At 53.2% G+C, this 19,635-nt stretch overlaps 1 protein-coding gene across 5 annotated transcripts in view; it reads left to right on the forward strand.

The window, feature by feature from the left end:
* ADGRD1 (adhesion G protein-coupled receptor D1) overlaps positions 1 to 19,635 on the forward strand; it is a 142,712-nt gene that overhangs the window by 47,364 nt on the left and 75,713 nt on the right. For all 5 annotated transcript variants that reach the window (XR_010837029.1, XM_067015783.1, XM_059040042.2 and 2 more), the window contains one exon: positions 7,561 to 7,702. Coding sequence is in view for 4 of the 5 variants with exons in the window: in XM_067015783.1 (XP_066871884.1) it covers positions 7,561 to 7,702 (142 nt within the window). In the remaining variant the exon portion in view is untranslated. The remainder of the gene's footprint in view (positions 1 to 7,560; positions 7,703 to 19,635) is intronic.

Here is a 19,635-nt window from a genome sequence, read left to right on the forward strand (position 1 = left end):
CCTGGTGGCGCAGTGGTTGAGAGTCCGCCTACCGATGCAGGGGACACGGGTTCGTGCCCCGGTCCGGGAAGATCCCACATGCCGCGGAGCAACTAAGCCCGTGAGCCATGGCCGCTGGGCCTGCGCGTCCGGAGCCTGTGCTCCGCAACGGGAGAGGCCACAACAGTGAGAGGCCCGCGTACCGCAAAAAAAAAAAAACCAGAATGATTTTGCAACGACGACGGTGCATTTCTCAGGTGTTGAACCTTTAGCTCTAAAGCGAACACTTGATGCAAAGCTATCTTACTGTCGACATTAACCTCAAAAAAAAAAGTCACCCCAGAAGCTCTCCACGTGTGGTCCCTGTTGTGGTAGCGCAAGGCAGCGCGGAGGTGACACTTACCAGCCGTGCTGGGGTTCACTCTTGGGTTTGGGAGCCAGGCTTGCTTCTCGCAGCCGGCTGCGCTCGCCGGCGGGTGGTCTCTTTGCCCGCGTGCTCCTTTCTAAGAGGGAGGACGGCGTCCCGATTTCGGCGGGTCTCCGAGAGCACTGAGTTAATGGTTTAAGTAAAGCCCTGGAACATGATATGTAAGCACTTCCCTTATCACTTCGTGAGGTGCTTGGACGCTCTCCCATTCTCCGCCTCTGAGATGATTATGCAGCTCCACGCAGGATTAGCAGCAGACCCGTGCAATCGCACTGCTAGCCTTCGGGTGGCCCCGCTCGCCCGCCAGGCTGACTGCATTCCGCTTTGCTGCCTCATCAGCTTCGCACATTTACGGTGTTCTGTGAGATCGAAAGCGTGCCGTGCAGTCATCATGTCCCTTAAACCCCCTGGGGAGTGGAGTTAGCATGGGAGTTTAAAGCACGAGGAGGGGGTCGGGGCAGGATGGGCTCTCCATCCCCCCCGCCCCGGGTAGACCGCTCGGGGCCCGGGTGCTGGCTGCCCAAGGCAACGCCTGGCCGTCCATGGGTCCTGGGTGGGGGCTTTGCTGGCCTCTGCAGGTGCCTGGACACGGGGGCTCCACCATGGCCCCTGGCCCCGTAGCGATCAGGAGTGTTCGGATCTTGGCTGATTCTTACCTGCCAGGCCTGCAGCTGGGACTGCCGTTTCCTTCCAAAGAGCCGTCCGAGCTGAGCGGGGAGCGGAGCTGGCTGCTTCTCTTCCACAGGCAGGCCCGGGACCCAGAGGGCGCGGCGGCCCACGGCCGCAGCGGCAGGGCTGGCACGCGTGCCTGTGGGTTTCAGCATCTCCGTGATGGCCTCACGCGTGCTTCAGAAGGACACGTTCCACGCGGGTTGCCTGGCTTCAGTGTCTGCACTTCTCCTGAGCAGATCCAGGCAGAAGGGCACACCTCCTCGGGCCGGACGCCAGCGGGTGCAGGGTCGTGAGGGCCCGGGGTTATTCCCCGGCACCCCTCAGGGTACCCGTTAATCACCCCTGTGACACCTCCCCAAGGGCGGAGACGCTGTCAGCGCCGCTTCAGCCAGCAGGTCACGCTCGGCGTCACCGGCATCGGGACAGGCTGATGTCCTGCGTCCCCTGACGTAAAGCAGCGGGAAGGGTCATCCTGCCCCCAGACGCTCGGTCCGGCGCACCCCACGAGGAAAGTCAAGGGGCGTTTTGCACACCTTTGGTCTGGACTGTGAAACACGCGTGTAGGAAAAGCAGTGACGAGAGCGGGGACTGTTCGGATCAGAGGGCTGAGGGGATACGGTGACTAAATGGATGCCGTCCTTTCCTTGACGGGAAAGAAGCCGCGCTCTGTAGGACACCGTGGGGACACTGGGGACGCTGGACGGTGGACCAGGTGCCAGACGATGGTTGAAGCCACGTCACATTTCTGATTCTGCTGATGGGATGGTGATTATGTAGAAGGCAGTCTTTATTTTTATTTTTATTTTTTTTATTTGCGGTATGCGGGCCTCTCACTGTTGTGGCCTCTCCCGTTGCGGAGCACAGGCTCCGGACACGCAGGCTCAGTGGCCACGGCTCACGGGCCCAGCCACTCCGCGGCACGTGGGATCCTCCCGGACCGGGGCACGAACCCGTGTCCCCTGCGTCGGCAGGCGGACTCTTGACCACTGCGCCACCAGGGAAGCCCGGCTGTCTTTATTTTTGGAAGGTCCCTTTTAAAGCGTTTAGAGGTGGAGTGTCCTGATGTACTTCCTGATGGTTCAGCAGAAAGGCGCGCGCGCGCGCGTGTGTGTGTGTGTGTCTAGAGCGTGAGATGCCAGAGAAAGCAAATGTGGCAGAATGGTAGGAGCTGGGAATCCAGGTGCACTGTTTCTAGCAAAGTTTCTGTGGCCGTGACTCTGGCAAAGCAATGTTGGGAGAGGAGGGTCCCGGTTTAGGCAGAAATTCTGGTTCTTGCCGTTCTCTCTTGAGAGACCCCGCTGCGCTACTTCTGGACACAGAGAACTCGGCTACCGAGCCCCCGGAGGACCACGGAGCTCACGTCCAGCATCCTGGGGGGCGCTCTCCTCTTTGGCTGTCCGTTGGCCAGAGGCCTCCCGTCCACCCGAGAATTCTCCCAAGTCCCCCCGGCGCTCTCACCCCGTCACCGCGGGCAGCATCTTTCATGAGGTTCAAGTTTCCTTTGCGTGGTGTTCTCGGTGTGTCATTGCTGCTTCCCTGATGGTCAGCGAGAACGCAGCTCTGACGGGATGGCTGGGGATAGACCCCAGGACACCGCGTTCGAGTGGGAACTCATTAGAAAAGTAGTTCATTTACTAGGGCATATTTGCAGTTAACATTCCCCATACAACTTGGTTTAAGTGTGGGCCCCGTGTACTGGGAGCCGTCTCTTCCTGAGGCCTCTTTTCTTACCCCGCGTGTGCTGACTTCTCTTGCTTGAGGACCGGAGCTCATCTCTCCACGCGCTTGGGTGTTTTGCTTGAAGAGTTCAGAGTTCCCAGATCTGCCCCTGAGATCCTGGAATCTTCCATCCTCCCCGGGCTTCACTGAAGGCAGAGATGACCAGCAAAGGGGTTGTGGCTCAGATGCGCTGACATAGGTGAGGCCGCAGGGCTGGACTTTGGGCTTTGTCAGTCGGGTCCCCCATAGGGGGACCAGTGGGTAATCTGGGGGAAGTTAAATGGAGGGGCCGTTTGCAAGGCCATGGTCGGGGTGGGCTCCCTACTAAAAAGGAGAGAGTACAGTAACAGGAAAGTTCTCGGAACAAGGAGATGGGGCGTGCTGCTACGGCCCTGGGCTGAAGGCGGCAGGAGAACACAGTTCCCTGTGCAAAGATGGAGGGGTGCGTGCGAGGACCAGACGGGTACCGGGCCCTTTGGTGGGCTGGGGCCAACTCGGGGCGACCCCACGGGGACAGCCCTGTGTGGGCCTTGCCCTCCTCTCTGACGCCTCTGATTTCCTAGCAGTGCTCCTGTTGGCTGAACGCGCCCAAAGCAGAGGGCACGGGGCCTGGACGGGCAGCGCGGGGCAGGGTCTGTGCGAGGAGGGATCGGGGCGTAACACTGCGGGCCCCCGCCCCCTGGCTGTCTCCTTTGCCCCGCTCGCTCCTTGCGTCTAGAATGAGCTGGTTCCCCCAACCAGGAAAGAGCCCCCAGCCCTGGTGTGATCAGCTCCAGAGTGACCGACAATCCAGCCTCCAGGTGTTACTGCTCCCTAGATAGTAGATTAAAAACAACAAAAATCAAACCTGGATCAGATTTATGAAACCAAAGCAAAACTCTTATTACAGTTGGAGGTACCAGAGAGATTAAATGAAGTGGTTAAAAAAAGAACCACAACAACCCTCTTTTTAGTATGAAAAATTTTGAACATCTGTAAAAACAGGGAGACGGTCGTCACCGGGTTATGACCAGGACAGCCCACGGCCGTTTGGGCTCCTGCGCACACCCCGTTACTTGCAGGCCACCTCTGACATCGTGTACCTCCGTCTGTAAATATTTAGTCTCTATTTTTAAAAGATAAAGACTCTTTAAAAACGACAGAGTAAACTCCCACCGTTATCGCATCCAGAAAGTAAACAGTAATTTCTTAGTCCTCCTGGTGTCTCGTCGTTGTCGACTTGGGTGGGTCGTGTTGAAGCGGTGGGCTCCCCCTGGCCCGGCGACCCGGGACCCCCGGCGGGGCCTCTCCGCGGGGCGAACCCAGCCAGAAGGAAGGGCCTCACTGGCTGCATGAGAGGTGAGTCACCGCAGAGCATCAGTGTAAACCCGTCCGTGTTGGGAAATGGCGCTTTTCCAGATTCAAAATGCTCCTGAGGGATGCAGTGTAGACTGTCAGCCTGACCGTGCTCTCGTGAGTCTGGTATCGATTCCTGCCCTCAAAGGCGGTGTTTACCAGACCACATCTGGCTGAATCCACGTGTTCCCGGGGTGGAAGCCAGGAGTCCACTCTGGATTTGCATTCTGTCTGCTGAGAGAAGGTTCTCCATGTGTTTCACATTTTTTCCATATGCTTTTGTTAAGTCGTCATTGTCTGCCTGTGAGAAGATTCATTCATTCAGCACATGTTGACTGAAAACGTACCGTGTGTCAGGCCTGCCTCTGGGAGCTGGGAGAGCAATGGACAGCGTGGGTCAGAGTGCGGCCCTGGTGGCGCTTACCTCCCAGCGGGAGAACACAGCTGACTGGCTGAACGATTCGAAAACGTACACGGAGGGGGAAAGAGGGGTGTATGACAAATGATGCCGTATTTTTCGGGTTTTATGCTCATGGTTTGGGTTTTATCGTTGGCCAATATTGGAGTCCTAATTTTTGCTAGAAAAATGACGTCTGGCGTGTTTGCTGGGATTGCATACGTGACGATTGCACGGAGTTCTGCGGAGGGAAGCACGGGCTGTGTGCTGTTGGCAAGGGTGAGCGCGGAACGTCTCAGCTCCCCGGAATCACGGGCAGAGAGGTCGTCCACCTGGGCAGCCCCGCCGTTCTGCGAGCAAGCTGGCCTCTGTGTCACCGGGGACCACATCTTTCTGTCTTTGGGTCTCACGTGGTCCCCGGTGACATCAAGCCAGTCTTAGGTTTCCACGGCAGGGGCTGAACCCCATGCATTTTCAGTGGGGGTGATACCACCTCTGTGGGGTGAAGACTGCTTTTGGAGGCAAGGAGTCTGAGCTATTCCAGTGGTTGTGACTCTGCAGAGTTGTATAGAGCGTGTTCTATGTACGTGAGCAGAGTTACTGTATCTCTGTGGCACTAAAATCTCACAGGACGGGCGGGATATCGATGGGGCGATGGCAGGGTGTTAGGAAAACAATGTCTAGTAAGACTCTTGAGGGGGTGATGATGGAAACAGCGGTTGAGAAACACTGACCTAGCGTGTGCTGCTTTCTTTTCAGTGTCTCTTTTTTTTTTTTTTTTTTAATGTGTGTGACTGATTCCATGTGTGTCTTCCCGTTCTGGGCTTGCACCAGTGACATTTTCCCACAGAAGAACAATCAGGCAGAAAATCAGCCGTGTTCTCTGAGCTTCCAGCAGCCCCTCAAGATTCCAACCTCGGTGATACTCAGACACGAGGAGTCCATGTCTCTGTTTCGCTACAGACCCGGATCCTCGGGGACCTTCTGTTGGAAAGGCCCTCTGGCAGGGTCTTTCCATGAAGGCAGGGCTGGGGTTTCAAATCCTTACAGTGATATTTTTTTAAACATCTCATATTGGCAATTCCAGGAACAGTTCTGTGTGCTCCTGGGGACCTGCTCTTTTTTAGGGACACGTGTAAGGGGCCTGCGTGCAGAGCCGGGCGCGGGGTGTGCAGGGGGACGGTTGCAGGAGCTGCATGGGTCCCACGGGCTCCAGTCCAGGTCGGCAGCTCTGAGGCTAGTTAGTGGGCACAGCTAGTCGAAGGAGGAGGAGGAAGATGGTGCGTCCAGCTCCCAGGGGTCGGCTTGATGTTAGGAAGATAGTCCTGTGGGCATAAACGCACACAGGAGGCAGAATCCCCAGTCGGGCTTTGGAGGGTGAGTAGGAAACACGCAAAGTCCAGACTGGGCAAGAGACCAGCAGGCGACTGGGCGGCCCGAGCGGGGGCCAAATGACCGCACGCCGCAAGCACCCCGTCCTAGCGTAGCCGTCTGCAATCCAGACTCAGGCAACAGACGCTTGCAGATGACCTTCCACACGCCAGGCAGGGCCAGGGCTCGAGCAGACACCAAGAACACAGCGTTCACATTGGTGTGTGTTCTGGGGGTCATTCAGGCACCACAAGTGGCCCTGGACGTGAACGCCTGCTCAGCTCTTGCACCCCAGCTTCCTTGTTTGCCTCTCCCTAGTCCTGGCCCTGAACATCACTTCCGCCTCATAACTCCATGAGACAAGTGCTGTGTAGATCAGTCAGGATTCTTTTGATTGGGTTGTAAGTGACAGAAACCCCAGCGTAAGCTGTTCCTTTTTAAAAATTTATTTATTTTATTCTTTTATTTTATTTATTTATTGTTTCTGGCTGCATTGGGTCTCCGTTGGTGCACGCGGGCTTTCTCTAGTTGCGGCGAGCGGGGGCTACTCTTCGTTGTGGTGCGCGGGCTTCTCATTGCGGTGGCTTCTCTTGTTGCGGAGCACGGGCTCTAGGCACGCGGGCTCGGTAGTTGTGGCTCGCGGGCTCTAGAGCGCAGGCTCAGTCGTTGTGGCGCACGGGCTTAGTTGCTCCGCGGCATGTGGGATCTTCCCGGACCAGGGCTCGAACCCATGTCCCCTGCATTGGCGGGTGGATTCTTAACCACTGCGCCACCAGGGAAGCCCCGTAAACTGTTTTAAGCAAAAGAGGAGTTTGTTGGATCACATAAGCTGAAAGGTGCATGGGCATCTGGCTTAAGGAGCAGCTCGATCCAGCATCCAGTCGATGTCACTCAGCTCCATCTCTCAGCTCTTCCAGGGGGTGGATCCCCTTCCGAGTCAGTCTTTCTGCTCATGACTGTAAGCCACTTCTGGGACCTCATGCTTCAGGGCTGATGTCTAGCAGAGAGAAGTGAGAATCTCTGACCCAGCATTTCCTTCTGAATCTTGTTACTTCTCCTCGGATCTTCTTGGACGGTGTGCTCATGTCTGAACAGTCAGCATGGCCCGAGGAATGCAGTGCACTGATGCGTTCAGGTCAGGATAGCAGGCTTTACTCTTAGTCACGGATGGAGTTCCCGCCAAAGCATGTGGGCTGCAAGGGGGGGAGGGTTGATCACCTGGAGGGAAGCTGAGGTGCCTTATCAGGAGAAGGGTGAAGGGCTACTGGGTGACGAAAGACAACAGGTATATCTATCACACTACTGTTTACCACACGGGTTTATAGTTAGGGCAAGTAGAGTTCCAACAGATAAGTCGCTTGTCCAAGGTCAAGTTAAATGGATGACTGAGATTCAGGCTCATTGTTTTGACCTTTCTGTTGTTCCTCACATCCTGGGCCATCCCCCCTTCTTCTACTAGATTATAGACTCTGTGAGGTCAAGGGCTCCATCTCACCTTTTGGTACCAGCATCGAGCCCTAAAGAGAGCAGCTCTTTGATAGAAATCAAAGCTCCATCCAAAAAAGATTTCAGAAAATCTCAGGCTTAAGATTAAAGTTTAAACCCAAGGTTTTTTTTCTTTTTGTGTGTGTTTTGTAATGATTTTTCATTTCTTTCCAAGGATTGCTGAGGCAGCAAATTACAAAAACTGCATGCTGTCTGTGACCAGCTATCTGATTTCCCTGGAGGTCTTCCCGACGCCGAAGCTCTCCCAGAATTTATCGGGCTCCCCTCTCATCTCTGTCCATCTCTGGCACCATTTGGTGAGTTCGAGTGAATTTGTCCTCATTTTTGTTCTTTGATTTCGTTTTGCAGCCAGGAATATTCGTATGTGTGATTGTATAAAGAATCTTAGATGGATTGGTGCTGGCCAGGATTAGCATTTCCCTCTTTCTGGCGCTCGTTTTCCTGGGATTACTTTTGAACAGTGGTGGAAAATCCTCCGGATGGCACTGGGGTTGGACACACAGCGTTGACTTTGGGTAAAAAGGCTTCTAAGAACAGATGTCACTTTCATAGAGGTTTGCGCCACAGTCATGGGTAGTTCTGATTTACAGTGAATGTCGTTTTTGGAGGAGGGGGATATACTGACTGATTCTCCCTTATCTTGATAATGACCATTAGTAAGTTGGAGAGCTTGCTTCCCTCTGGGAAACACAGTTTAGTGTTTTGAAGAGACTTTTTTTATGCTTTCGGTTTTGAGTGATGAGCTGTTTGTTTTGCCCCATTGTAACCGTAATTCTCTCTGCCTTCACTTTATCTTTGTCAGTGATAAGAACGACAGATGTACTGGGGACACAGATGTGCACCTGTCCTTTAAAAAGTACGATTTTCCCTGTGTCAGGATCGTGTGCTGTGATACAGTGTTGATTCGACACCTGACGGTGTGATTTTTCAAGGAATTTATTAGAAAATGCAATTTAGAGCTTCCCTGGTGGCGCAGTGGTTGAGAATCTGCCTGCCGATGCAGGGGACGTGGGTTCGTGTCCCGGTCCGGGAAGATCCCACGTGCCACGGAGCGGCTGGGCCCGTGAGCCGTGGCCGCTGAGCCTGCGCGTCCGGAGCCTGTGCTCCGCAGCGGGAGAGGCCACAACGGTGACAGGCCCGCGTACCGCAAAAAAAAAAAAAAAAAAAAAAAGCTATATATATATATATATATATATATATATAATTTATTGAAATGTAGTTGATTTACAATGTTTTGTTAATTTCTGCTGTGATTTGGCTATACATATAAATATATATATATGTATACACACACACGCATTCTTTTTCATATTCTTTTCCGTGATGGTTTATCATGGGCTGCTGAATGCAGTTCCCCGTGCTATGCGGTAGGACCTTGTTTATCCATCCTATATGTACCATAATAAGAACGAAACATATTTTTGATTGCTTGAAGTCATACGAAGACGTTTCCCGCCAAGATTTTCTATTTTGTTCCGTTTTATACCGTTCCACCCCATTCCACCAACATTACCCGAAGCTGTACTATGTGCCGGCCTCTGGGTCTGTCCACGTGTGTTTCCACCCCCTCCTCAACGAGACGACCGTCGAGGGAAGCCGGTGAGGCAGGACACAGTCACTCTCGCTGCAGCCCCCGTCTCACCCTGCCCCCCGACCCTCACTCCCCACGAAGGTCCGGCCCCTGCTTGGTTCCCTCAGAACCCAGCTGTGCCCAGCTGTGCACACTTCCTGGCCAGTGCCTGTCTGTATTTATGCTCTCCCAGGCCGATGGCACCACCCGACCGCCGTTACTCTGTTCTCTCTTTCATCCCGGCCGTGTCACCGGTTTCTCACGCCACTCTCATCATTCCCTCCTCCCTCAGGGAACGATGTCTCCCTTCTCTTCTTCAGGAACCTCCCCTCCCTTCCTCCGCGCCCCCCACCCTGCCTGCTCCATCCCTCTCTCTCACGCCCTTTCCACCCACAGGCAAACTGTCCTGACCTGAGAATGCCCCTCTCACCCTCCCTCCCTCCCTCTCTCTTTGAAGACCACAAAAACATTTTAACTTGTGCTAAAATGCACATCACATAAAATTGACCTTCTGAACCATTTTCCATCTTGCCGTTCAGTGACGTTAAGTACGTTTCACATTGTTGTGCAGCTGTCACCACCCTCCATCTCCAGGACTCGCTTGATCTCTGAAGGCTGAAACTCTGTCCCCATTAAACACGACCTCTGCCTCCCTGTCCTCAGCCCCCAGCACCCACCCTTCTCCCTCCTGTCTCTCTGACTTTGACCACTCTGGGGACCTCGTGTAAAGAGAGCCGTAGGGGACCTGTCCTTTTGTGTCTGGTTTATTTCACGGAGCATCAAGTCCTCAAGGTTCATCCATGTTGTAGCAAATGTCAGAATGTCCTCCTTTTTTTTTTTTTTTTTTTTTTCTTTTTGGGCGGTGACAGGCGGCACGTGGGATCTTAGTACCCTGACTAGGGATTGAACCTGTGCCCCCTGCAGAGGAAGCGCAGTCTTAACCACTGGACCGCCTGGGAAGTCCCAGAACGTCCTCCTTTTTAAGGCTGGATCATATTCTGTGGTGTGGACGGACCACATACATTTTGTTTATCCGTGCGTCCATCCGTGGGCACTTGGGTTGCTCCCACCTTTAGGCTGTTGTGCCTAGTGCTGCCGTGAACGTGGGTGTGCAGGCATCTCTCCAAGACCCTGCTTTTGGTCCTTCAGGTGTGTACGTGCGGAAGTGACATCACTGGTTCCCAAGTCCCAGAGATCTTACGTGACATCCACCTCCCCTTCCCTTCCTCAAACTATTTAAAGTCGATTTTTACTCTCTCCACTTTCCATACACATTTTCGAACTGCAAAAATGGTCTCACACGTCTCCAGAGAGCCCTGCTCACCTGGGCTCCGTCAAGGCCCCGCCGCAGCCCCTGACGCCCCAGCCCGGGGCCTGCAGTCCACGCCCTGCAGGTGCCGCCCTTTCCCTGGTGTCCGCCTCGCCTCTGCTGCACCACCTGCTGTAACTCCCGAACACAGGTGTTCCTTCAGCCCCTCTGCATGAACGTTTACTCCTCTGAATTCATGGGGAGGCCGTGGTCTCAGCCGCCACCTCCGGGCAGATGTTCCCGACGACACAAAACCCACCTCTTCCCTCGGCCTCGCTCCTGTTTCCAGGCAGGTTTCTCGGCTCCAGGTGTGCAGGTGGGGCCGTTACCCCTGGACCCTGTCTGCAATCACTGATTCCTTCCTCACGATGCCGGGCATCGAGCTTCGGCTCAGTAAGTGGTTGCTGAGGAAATGCCGAGCTCAGGGTCAACAGCACGGAGAAGTAGCCTCGTCGGGAGCCGTGTTCTTACTTGTGTATATTTGCGTGGCTCCTCTTTCTATAGAGAGATGCTCGTCCCGGGGCAGAGGCTCCTCGCTTGCTGCCGTCGTGAGGACGCAGCTAACTCGGCCCGAGTGAGCTCGGCAGGCTCAGCCCGTGTTGGAAATCTGGTCCTGGCGGGAAGCAGCGGCATTTTCAGTGCTTCCAGCATTGGGGGTTTTATAACGTGGCACCGAGATATGCAAGTCTGTAACCCAAGTGTATAAAAGCAGAGAGGCCTTGCTCTGAACGACTGTGGAAGTGCTGTGTGTTTGAGGCTGAAGTGGCCCTAGGGAAGGGGGCTGTGAGTCCCGGTGGTCGCTGGGGACCAGGCTGTGCTGGGGCTGTGCTGGGGTCGTGCTGGGGAGTGGGGGGCTTGGGGACCCGGGCCTGAAGCTGGGGCACGAGGCTGAGCGGGCAGGGGAGGGGGCGCGGATGGCCTGAGTGCAGGGCTTCCCGGGGTCCAGACCCTCAGTGAGTTCACGGGGCAGGGATGTGTCCGTACACACACACACACACACACACACACACACCCAGGACATGTGCTGACACACAGATACACGCACACATGCAGACCTAGCACACACACAGACACACACATGCCCAGACTCCCACACCCACCCTCCTTGTTAGATCAGGCTGGTGTGAACCTGGAGTTTGAAGAGCAGGGGTGATTTTTTTTTTTTAACATCTTTATTGGAGTATAACTGTTTTACAATGGTGTGTTAGTTTCTGCTTTACAACAAAGTGAATCAGTTAAACATATACATATGTTCCCATATCTCTTCTCTCTTGCATCTCCCTCCCTCCCACCCTCCCTATCCCACCCCTCTAGGTGGTCACAGAGCACCGAGCTGATCTCCCTATGCTATGCGGCTGCTTCCCACTAGCTGTGTATTTTACGTTTGGTAGTGTGTATGTCCATGCCACTCTCTCACTTCGTCCCAGCTTACCCTTCCCCCTCCCCGTATCCTCAAGTCCATTCTCTAGTAGGTCTGTGTTTTATTCCAGTCTTACCCCTAGTCTCTTCATGACATTTTTTTTCTTAGATTCCATATATATGTGTTAGCATACGGTATTTGTTTTTCTCCTTCTGACTTACTTCACTCTGTATGACAGACTCCAGGTCTATCCACCTCATTACAAATAACTCAGTTTCATTTCTTTTTATGGCTGAGTAATATTCCATTGTATATATGTGCCACATCTTCTTTATCCATTCATCCGACGATGGACACTTAGGTTGCTTCCATGTCCTGGCTATTGTAAATAGAGCTGCAGTGAACATTGTGGTACATGACTCTTTTCGAATTATGGTTTTCTCAGGGTATATGCCCAGTGGGATTGCTGGGTCATATGGTAATTCCGTTTTTAGTCTTTTAAGGAACCTCCATACTGTTCTCCAGAGTGGCTGTATCAATTTACATTCCCACCAACAGGGCAAGAGGGTTCCCTTTTCTCCACACCCTCTCCAGCATTTATTGTTTCTAGAGTTTTTGATGATGCCCATTCTGACTGGTGTGAGGTGACACCTCATTGTAGTTTTGATTTGCATTTCTCTAATGATTAGTGATGTTGAGCATCCTATCATGTATTTGTTGGCAATCTGTATATCTTCTTTGGAGAAATGTCTATTTAGGTCTTCTGCCCATTTTTGGATTGGGTTGTTTTTTTTTTGTTATTGAGCTGCATGAGTTGCTTATAAATTTTGGAGATTAATCCTTTGTCAGTTGCTTCATTTGCAAATATTTTCTCCCATTCTGAGGGTTGTCTTTTGGTCTTATTTATGGTTTCCTTTGCTGTGCAAAAGCAAAAAAATAAACTCAAAATGGGTTAAAGACCTACATGTCAGGCCAGACACTATCAAACTCTGAGAGGAAAACATAGGCAGGACGCTCTGTGACATAAATCACAGCGAGATCCTTTTGGACCCACCTCCTAGAGAAATGGAAATAAAAACAAAAATAAACAAATGGGACCTAATGAAACTTCAAAGCTTTTGCACAGCAAAGGTGATTTTGTTTTATCACGGTTCCCTCCCTCCCTCCCAGCCCCTTTCCGAGTCGGGCCATCTCCAGGGCCCCCCCACCCTCAGGACCTCAGCGTCAGCCAGTGTCTCTTGTGATGTTCTGCCATAGAGATCCTTACATTAAAAAAAATGTTCTCAGTATTTTCTTAGGAAACCAACTCGAGTCGGTTACTGGTGCAATGAAACGAACACCCCAGGGTCCACTGCCCTGATACCCGGGGGCTTTGCTTCGAGTCCCCAGCGCTCATTGTGGCTCTGTGGTCTGTGGGCAGGGACCTGGGTCTGACCGACTGTGGTGGCCGGCGTAGCCGGGGCTCCGCTGCATATGTCTTCTTTGGAATCACCGTGCCGGGCGCGCCTGGGACCCGCCCCGCGTGTGTGTCCTCGGGGCCTGTGTTCAAACCCATCACAGTGTTTTGCTTCATTTTCGTCCCTTGCTTCCCAAACCATCCGGCTGTCCGCATCCCGCCTGTCCTTTGGCCGCGACCCCAGTCGTGCTGACTTGCAGGTGGTCTCTGCTGCTCGGCCGTGAGTGTCCCGTCCGGCGCGGGGAGCCTGCTGGGCTGCAGCCTTTCCCGGCTCCGAGCGCTTGGCCGGGCAGCTGGCAGTGACGCAGAGGCTGTCGCAATAGACCGTCCCGCTGAGGAGGGTGGAGACGGAGAGCGGCCGCACAGCCCCCTCTACCAGTTACTCGGGGCGCCACCCTGCTGTGGTTAACTGGTCCCTGTAGCCAGTGCCGGAGTCCCCTGCCTGAAAGATGGGTCAGAAATGGCAGCGTTCTGGCCACTTAGAATCGCTCACAGCCTCTAATCAGCATCTTAATCTGTCAATCAAGATTGAACGAAAAAAAAAAAAAAAAAAAAAAAAAAAAAAAAAAAAAAGGGCTTCCCTGGTGGCGCAGTGGTTGAGAATCCGCCTGCCGATGCAGGGAACACGGGTTCGTGCCCCGGTCCAGGAAGATCCCACATGCCGCGGAGCAACTAAGCCCGTGAGCCATGGCCGCTAGGCCTGCGCGTCCGGAGCCTGTGCTCCGCAACGGGAGAGGCCACAACAGTGAGAGGCCCGCATACCGCAAAAAAAAAAAAAAAAAAAAAAAAAGATTGAACGGTCACCTTGCCCTGGTCAACGAAGGTGAGACCTTTGCTGCCCCCAGAAGGAAGCAAAGGCTGAGAAGCAGATTCTTCGGAGACCCGGAGAATTAGGAAACCGAGAGCCAGTCTCTTGAAGAGCTAAGTGCTGCCAGAGTCGAGGGCTGTCGTCTAAAATTTCCTCCTCAATCAGGCTTTACCGCTCTCTGACCGTCAGGCCCGAAGACAGGCCGTCCATCCGTCAGGATTGTCACAGAGTTTGGGAGGGACTGAGTCCAGTGACGGTGATGTTCTAGCGTCAGCGACGTTTGGCCCGGGCAGTGGCCGGCATGGGAAGTCTGCCCCCCTGCGCGTCTGACGCCACCTCCCCGAGGACCAGCGACGGGGCTGCGGTCAGAGCGCAGGCTGGGCGGCCCCCACACAGGACGAGGCCCAGGCGGGATGCGGGTCACGGTGACCGGTGACCGGCTCAGGCGCTGGGGCGGCGTGGCTGCCGTAGCCATTCGCAGCGCGAGCCTCGTGCGGAGGGCTTGGAATCGCCCATCCGGAGTCGTTCCATGGTAAGAGAGGTGAGTAATGCAGCCTCTGCGGGTGAGAAAATCGGCATCATGAAACACTCGCAAGTGAACACGAGGGTATAATTTGTCCTCCGAGATGTTTATTCATTGGCTCGTACGTTGACTCAACAAAAACCCGCTGTGTGTTCTCGAGTGGGGTGTTAGCCTCCCTGCCTCCATTTTGTCCTCCGTAAGCCGGGACGCGGGGGTTCGTCAGCGCTTGCTCAGTTCATAGTCTGCGGTGCAGGAACAGACTCCAGCCTCGGAGGAGCTTTAGCAAAGAGGGCGTCTTCCAGGACGGCTTGCAGCTCACAGGACTGGAGGGAACTCCACCCAGGGGCGGTCAGGGCCAGACAGGGGCCCTGCGCTGGTGCTGGGTGAGGGCCGCCTCTGTGTCTGTGCATGTGTCCCCTCCTCACAGTTCAAAGCCCCAGGAGGGAGCAGGAGGGAGGATGCCAGTTGGTGTGTGAGGGCCGTATGCCCGTCACGGGCCAGAGGGTGGCGGGAAGTGGGTGTCGTTCCCCCAGCATCACCTGTGTGGCGTTCGTGCACCTTGACAGCTGTAGCATCTGGCTGACGGGGTGGACCATGGGAACAGAAGTCCTGACCGGTTCTGGCCCCGGGACTTGCATCTGAGTCTCGCGATGCACGCACGCTTGCGGACAAGCTCTGAGGCAAGCGCCGGGCTCTCCCCGGTGGGGGATGGGGCCCCTGTGCCCTCAGGGTGTTGCACCTTCTCAAGCCATCTGGAGGCGGGAACGGTGGCGTCAGGACACAGGGGGCTTTGGTCCTGCAGACGGGAGTGGGCCATGTGGCTTGCTCGGAGGCAGAGCCACAGCTTCTGATTTCTGAAGGGAAGCCACGCACCTGGATTTGAAATTGTATCTCTGGAGCTGTACTGTTGGCAGCAAATTCAGGTTCGCTGTTAACATTTTCAACCAAAACTCATCTGTGGGTTGAATTGGGCTAGTGGGTCACCAGTTTACAACCTCTATGGTTTTTTAAAGATTTTTATTTGAAATGATTTTAACCTTAAGGAAAAACTGCAAAATGGGACAGAGTTCCCATACGCCCAGCTCACCCTAATGTTAACATTTTAAAGTACAATTCTTGAAACCAGGAAATTAACAGTGATATTAACTAGTCAATAGACACGCTTTGGGTGTCCTCAAGTCTCCTGCTTGGGGCTTTTCCACATAGGACCTCACCTCCCAGCCTGTCGCGGTTCTTCAGCTTCTTGGTCTTGCGGCACCTTGACGCTTGAATTGTCCAGGACACGCTCACTTTGGAGAACGTCTCTCGGTGTGGGATTATTTGATGTTTTCCTACAGCGAGGTTGAGTTTACGCATCTTTGACAAGAGCACCACAGGAGTGAAATTGTGCCTTTCTTATTGGATCACACCGGACCGTGTGAGTTTCCTGTGGCTGCTGGAACGAAATAGCACAGACCAGGGGGTTAGACAACAGACGTTTATGGTCTCACATCCTGGAGGCTGGAAGGTGGAGATCAAGGTGTCCTCAGGGTTGGTTCCTCCTAACGCCTCTTACCGTGGTGTGTAGATGCTGCCTTCTCTCTGTGTCCTTATGTGATCTCTGTCCTCTTCTTATAAGGACACCAGTGGGATTAGGGAACAACCCTATGGCCTTATTTACCTTAATTACCCCTTTAAGGCCCCGTTTCCACGTACAGTCACATCCTGAGGTCCTGGGGACTAGGTCTCCAACAGATGGATTTGGGGGCACGGTTCAGACCAGATGCAGGCAGTAAAGGATGGCATTTACTATCATCAGTGACGCTCGCTTTGATTGCTTGGTTGAGGGGGTGTTTTCCAGATTTATCCATTGTAAAGTTATCGTTTTTCCCTTTGCAGATTATAATCTCTTGTGAGGGAGATACCATGAAACTACACAGCTGTCATACCTCTCATGATACTTTCTCCAAAAATTTCAGTGTCCATCAATGGTTATTACCTGCAAAAATGATTACTGTACTGTTTGCCTAATGTTGATTTTCTATGTCCATCATGCTTTCTACATTTATTAGTTGGAACTTTAATATAAGGACAAATTATTCAATTATTTATTCATGTCAATATGATTCTTGGACATTTTGTTCTGTAGGCTATAATCCAATAGTGTCATTATTTATTGTGTTGTCCAAATTGTCCCAGCTTTGACCATTGGGAGCTTTTTTCCAGTTGGCTTCTGTGTCCTTTTGATATGCCTTCCTGGTTTTTGAGTCTTTCCTTACTTTCAAGCATTAAAGATATTCTAGGCTTATGGAATCCACCATTTCTCCAAGGAGCCCTGCTTCATTTTATTGGCTAGTGGTGTTTAGAAACCAGGATCTGGGTGAAAAGCGTGCTCATTTCTACTGGGGTGTCATTGCTTCTGAAATGTATGTATATACTTAAACAAGTAAACACATGCATTTATATATTTATCTATATCTCTCCATCTGTATGTATATGTTAAAAAGTGTAAGTTCACTCTGGTAACGCTTTGCAATCAAAGACCACGGGATTCATTTGAGGCTTTTTTTATAGCTTTCCTTCTCCAAAGCTGGCTCTCATGATTCTCAGTATTTTTACCTATTTGTAAAATAAAATATATTACACATACAGAGTAGTTCAGGATTGCTAACCCATACCCCCTTGGGAAACAAATGTACTAACTAGAGGACAATATTTGTTCACATTCTCTTTGCTGTTAGCTTACGCTATACAGTTGAAATTCTGTTTTACAAAGTTACCTAGGTTGGTTCCTTTCTTCTCCCTTCCCTTCAGAGTGGGTTAATCATTTGTGACGCAGTTAGATTCATCTGTGGTTGTTTGTATTCAGTGATGGATGTGCCCCATTCTGGTCAATTTTGGTTATTGATTTATTTGGGGGGGGGTATGTGAAATGTAACCACAGTCCTAAGGGTCAGACCTGCACGAGCAGGTGCACTCAGAGGCGAGGCGCCCCCCACCCTGCCCTGCCCCCCACCCTCTCCGTTCTTCGCACTCCAGCCCCGGCCACGCCCTCTAGGTAAGCAGTTCTCTTAGTCTCTGGCTTATCCTTTCTGTGTTTCGTTTGCATTGAACGAATAGGCGCATGTACATTTTCTTATACCTCCTTTCTTCCATGAAGTGTAGAGTGCTATAAAAACCCTCGTGAACTTTGCAGTTTTTCACTCCACAGTATACCCTGAAAATCACTCTGAACCAGTTCATAGAGATTGTCCACATCTTTTTTTTTTTTTTTTTTTTTTTAAACAGCTGCATATAGTACTCTGCTGTGTGGATTTCTTCCACCATCATGTGTTATCAACTCCCCTCCTGCATATGGGCATTTGATTTGGTTCCAACATTTTGCAAGCAATTTGTTGGAGTGAATGACATTGTTTGTCTGTATTTTCCCATTGTGAGAGGTATAGCCTCTCTTCTATGCTCTTGGAAAAGTGCGTGTCTACTTGCAAATGGACCCCTCGCCCCTGCTCTCTCGCTCCTCTGTTCTGGCCTCTGGCTGTCCAGGGAGCAGTGGAGTGACAGATAGCAGAGAGAACAGGAGGAGCCCAGTCTCTGCACATGAGGTCACTGTGAGAAGGGGTGCTGCCAGCCAGATTCCTTCCCCTCGGCTGCCCTTGTGAGCTGTGTGTGTGTGTGTTTAACTCGTTTCTGAAGATGCAGCGTTATGAGCTGTCAGCCGCAGACAATGATAATCATCTAGATGACCCAGATGAAAAGCAGCATGGAGAGCAGCCTTCCTGGAACTCGCTGCCCCGAGTGACAGTGCCTTCTTGCCCCCCAGCACAGCGGCCGCCGGGAAGGCGTGGGCAGGAGGCAGGTGCAGATGCCTCCTCCTGAGCTGGGCTGTGTGACCTGGGTCACGGCTGGAGGGGGGCGGGGGATGGCTTGGAGGGGTGTAGAAAGCCACTGGGCTTCAGGGGCGGCTGGAGAAGCAGCACCAGCTGAAAGCACAGTTCTTTCTTCTTTAAGAACACCACCCCTCCAGGCTCCAGCAGCTAAGGAGAGCTGTTCGGATGAGCGTCCCTTTGTTCTGGAAGGCTCTGGGCCGGGGGCTCCCTGGGGCCCCGTCTTTCACTGGTCCTTGACACCTTCTTGTCACCAGAGCAGAGTTCAGAAGATGGTGTGGCCTAGGGGTGGGGAGTGGCGGAAGCGGGCCCTCGATCCTCTGCAGACCCTTCGCACTTTCCTGCCGCAGCTTGAATTCCGGCTTGGGCCGGCCTCGAGGCGGCTGCTGCACGTCTTGTAGAAGTTTTACATTTGTTCCTTCTCTGAGGCCAGGAAGGTGCCAGTCTGGAAACCAGAGAAAAAGAAAGGGTGGATTAGAATGCAGGCTCTCTTCTAATGGTGGGTTACTGCAGTTATTTTTAAAAAAGAAAGTCTTTGAGTGAAGACTGTCGTCCTGAGGAGAGGCGGAGAGGACATTTTATCAAGCCAACCGAGGACAGTAATTGCCGGCTTGTCTCAGCCGAGCGTTCTCTAGGGTTTTGGGGGCTTTTCTTGTTAAGGTTGCTTTTGCATTTCTGAGGACGTTTTTGGAGGCATGCTCTTTTGACTTCAAATGATCTGTGCGACGGGAAACGTGTTTTTGCAGAAGCCCGCGCCGGTGGGCAGGGGCGGGGGGCGAGAGGGGCTCGGCGGACACGTGGGGACGGTCCCGTCAGCGTCGAGGGGTGCGTGGCTCGGAGCCGCCGCGCTTCACCCCGGCAGCGGGGCCCGGGCTGACGTGGCGTCTTTTCCTGGCACAGAGCGGGGACTCCCTGGGGTTTCCGAGGGCCAGTGGCCGCAGGCCTGTCCTGGGGGCCCGGGGGGGGACACTCAGTGAAACCCAAGCGTGAGGGTGGCCCACCAGAGGCGCTGGGCTTGCGCTTCTGGGACGCCACGTGGTCATGTCATCAGTCCACTTCCGAGGACCTCGGGGCCCATCAGTTAGTCCAGGCACTCGGGCCGCAGACGGCCAGTTGCATCGGGACGTTCGTGAGCCCAGCCTGTCCTCTGACCCTGGGCACTGTGAGAGGACAGAGGGGGCCATGCCGAGGGGCCCGGGGGGGATGGGGGGACCCGTCTGGGGCCCAGTCACACCCTGGGGCCTGCCCCCATCCCCCCCCCAAGCTTTCCTGAGCTTTGCCCTCCGAGCCGACAGATTTCTTCTCCCCAAAAAGCCCGTTTAATGTCTCGGGGGTATCTT

This window comes from Kogia breviceps, chromosome 15, assembly GCF_026419965.1.
Source record: "Kogia breviceps isolate mKogBre1 chromosome 15, mKogBre1 haplotype 1, whole genome shotgun sequence".
Classification (NCBI taxonomy): Eukaryota; Metazoa; Chordata; class Mammalia; order Artiodactyla; family Physeteridae; genus Kogia; species Kogia breviceps.